General features: G+C 61.4%; 1 protein-coding gene across 1 annotated transcript in view; it reads left to right on the forward strand.

Moving 5' to 3' along the window:
- The first annotated feature begins 227 nt into the window (after positions 1-227).
- Sorcs3 (sortilin related VPS10 domain containing receptor 3) overlaps positions 228-2,693 on the forward strand; it is a 609,790-nt gene continuing 607,324 nt past the window's right edge. The window contains exon 1 of the mRNA XM_031390639.1: positions 228-1,680. Coding sequence (XP_031246499.1) covers positions 1,051-1,680 — 630 coding nt within the window. The 5' untranslated portion in view covers positions 228-1,050. The remainder of the gene's footprint in view (positions 1,681-2,693) is intronic.

A 2,693-nucleotide genomic window follows, 5' to 3' on the forward strand; every position in this document is an offset into this window, starting at 1 on the left:
TCCTCACTGCCCCTGACCACTCTCAGGCTTCTGCCTGTGCCAACAGCCCATGCGTGATCCTCGCGCACCCACGGCCCGAGCGCACCTCGCACCCCGCCCCGCCCCGCCCCACCGCTCTCACTCACACAAGCCGGAGTAAACGCGCACGCACGGAGCCGCGCGCCCCCGCACACCCAGCAACAACCCCCCCCCCCGCACTCCTCCCCAGCTCAATCAGGCACACACACACCCTGAGGCGCCCTCCCGCCAGCCCCGGAACACCCTGGTCTCCCTGTCTTGCCTGCGCGCACGCACGCGCACGCACGCACTCCCCGCGCCCCCGCACCGGGAGGGGGCGCAGGCCTCCGGGGGCGGGGAGCCCAGAGCAGAGTCGTGGGTCCATCCCGCGCTCGGCTTCAGCGCGGAAGCTCCCGGCTGGCCCTGGTCTCCAGATCGAGAACAGTTGGCAGGGGAAACAATTTACTCCTCCTTCTCCTCCTGGAGACCCCATACTTCCCGCACGCCGTCTCCCTCTCCCAAGAACAGACCGAAGAGTGAATTCCCCAAAACGCAGCCAGGAGCCGCTTCCCAACTCCGCGCCCGAAGCTGGCTGGTGGTTGGATTTCCGAGACACTCCGGATCAGGGTCTGCTGTGAGCCCCTCCTCCAGGATCCGGCTAGCATTGCCCATTTTAAAAGAGGATTTCCTTATTTCCTCTGAACACTCTTTTTCACAAAATTTCTAAAAGAGGTCGGTGGAAAAGATTTGGGAGGGAGGCATTTTAACAACAGCATCAAACCGGCCAGAGCATCAGCGAGGGAGCATTTAGTAATTGCCTTTGGGTTTTGGAATCACCCTCTGGACCTGGGAGCAAGCGATCCAGAGGGGGAAGAGTGTAGGGGACAGGCGAGCCACCTCCTTCCCGGCCGCCCCCTCCTCACTCCCGACACACTCGCTAGCTTGCTTGCCGGCGCGCGCATCCCTCCAGCCCCCCCTCACCCCCCTCCGCCGGACCCGCACCTCGGCGGGCGCCACACACTCGGCAGCCCGAGCCGCGGTAGCCGCAGCGGGATGGAGGCGGCAGGCACTGAGCGCCCCGCAGGCTGGCCCGGGGCGCCCCTCGCCCGGACTGGGCTGCTACTCTTGTCAACGTGGGTCCTGGCCGGCGCCGAGATCACTTGGGGCGCGACAGGAGGTCCCGGGCGCCTGGTGTCCCCGGCTTCGCGACCATCAGCGTTGCCTCCTCTCTTGCCACGGGCAGCGGAGAACCGGTGGCCTGAGGAGCTGGCATCGGCACGGAGAGCCGCTGCGCCGAGACGCCGGTCCAGGCTAGAACCACTGTCCCAGGCGAGCCGCGGGGAGATACCGACCGAAGCTGCGGGAACGTCGCCCGAAGGCGGCATCCCAATCGCGAGGTGGGTCCGGGGCATCCCAGCTCCCAGCCAGGCGGGCAGCGGGAGAAGGACTCGCCGGGCGCAGCCCCCCAGCACCCTGGAGCGCGGGGACGCTTGGGCTACTGCTCCCGCAGATGGTGCCAGAGGAAGCCGTTCTCACACCAAGGGTTCTCGGGAGGAGGTGAAGGCGACGCGGACTGGAGGAGCGGCGACGGAGGAGCTTCGGCTGCCCAGCACGTCTTTTGCACTGACCGGGGACTCGGCTCATAACCAAGCCATGGTGCACTGGTCCGGACACAACAGCAGTGTGAGTACCCATCTAGCACAGATCGATAGTCTCCTGACAGCCAGGGTAACTGGGGCGGGGGCGAGGGGCGAGGGGCGAAGGGCTGATAGTTTTTCAGTGTCCAGAAGGAGAATCAGAATGCCCGGACTTTTGAGAGGGGTTTGTCCTGCCCACTTCACGCCCCCAACAGGTTAGCCGAGTTTTGTTGTAAGATGGCGTGTGCATCTATTTACTGAAGACCCTAGTACTGAGGCTGTCTGGAGGGCTAAGAGGAAAGTGTGTCTTAAAGCTGTCTGGGCGAGGGATCTGTGGTCGCTCTCTTCCACAATCAGGTCGGAGAGTGACTTTTTTTGGGTGGGATGAGGTGGGGTAAGGATGCTTGAATTCGTGAGTGTAAACATGGGCTGATGTGGAGAAATCTCTAGACAAATTCCCGAGACTGGAGGAGCTCCCTTTTTGCCCTGGGGTCACGTGAAGGGAACCAGGGAAATAGGGAGATTGAGGACACAGGGACAGCAGAACACTTGTTCATTTTGGGGTCGCACATGACGTTCTAGCTAGGCTGGGAGCTGGGCTGCATCATCCAAGTTGGAAGGCTTTCCTAGTGGGGGCAGGCAGGAAAAAAGTTTAAGGCGTGAAGCGAATTTCCACACCCTTTTCCTACTGCCTATCCTACTGCACGCAGTTAGGGGAACAGAAGGCTCACTTTCCCCTCTGTGTCCTGCTTCACAAATGGCTCAGGGACTCTGGGATCAAAGTTGAGACCCTGCTCTTTCCGAGCACATCTCTTCCCCCTTTCCCTTTGCCATCTGGGCCCACAAGACTTTGTTGCATCAAGAGGAGGTTCCTTCCTTAAGCCAGCTCCGGAGGCTTCAGGGCTCAGGAATAAATAGGGTCTAATTTGGGCAGCCTCGGGCAGAGCCTGCTTAATGGGGCTCACTCCACCTCAATACACCCAGCAAGAACTGGCTCCCCCAAACCTCTTCCCTCTTGTGATCGTTATACTGTTTCACCTGGCCTTGCCAAATGATTTT

Source organism: Mastomys coucha, unplaced genomic scaffold (genome assembly GCF_008632895.1).
Source record: "Mastomys coucha isolate ucsf_1 unplaced genomic scaffold, UCSF_Mcou_1 pScaffold21, whole genome shotgun sequence".
Classification (NCBI taxonomy): domain Eukaryota; kingdom Metazoa; phylum Chordata; class Mammalia; order Rodentia; family Muridae; genus Mastomys; species Mastomys coucha.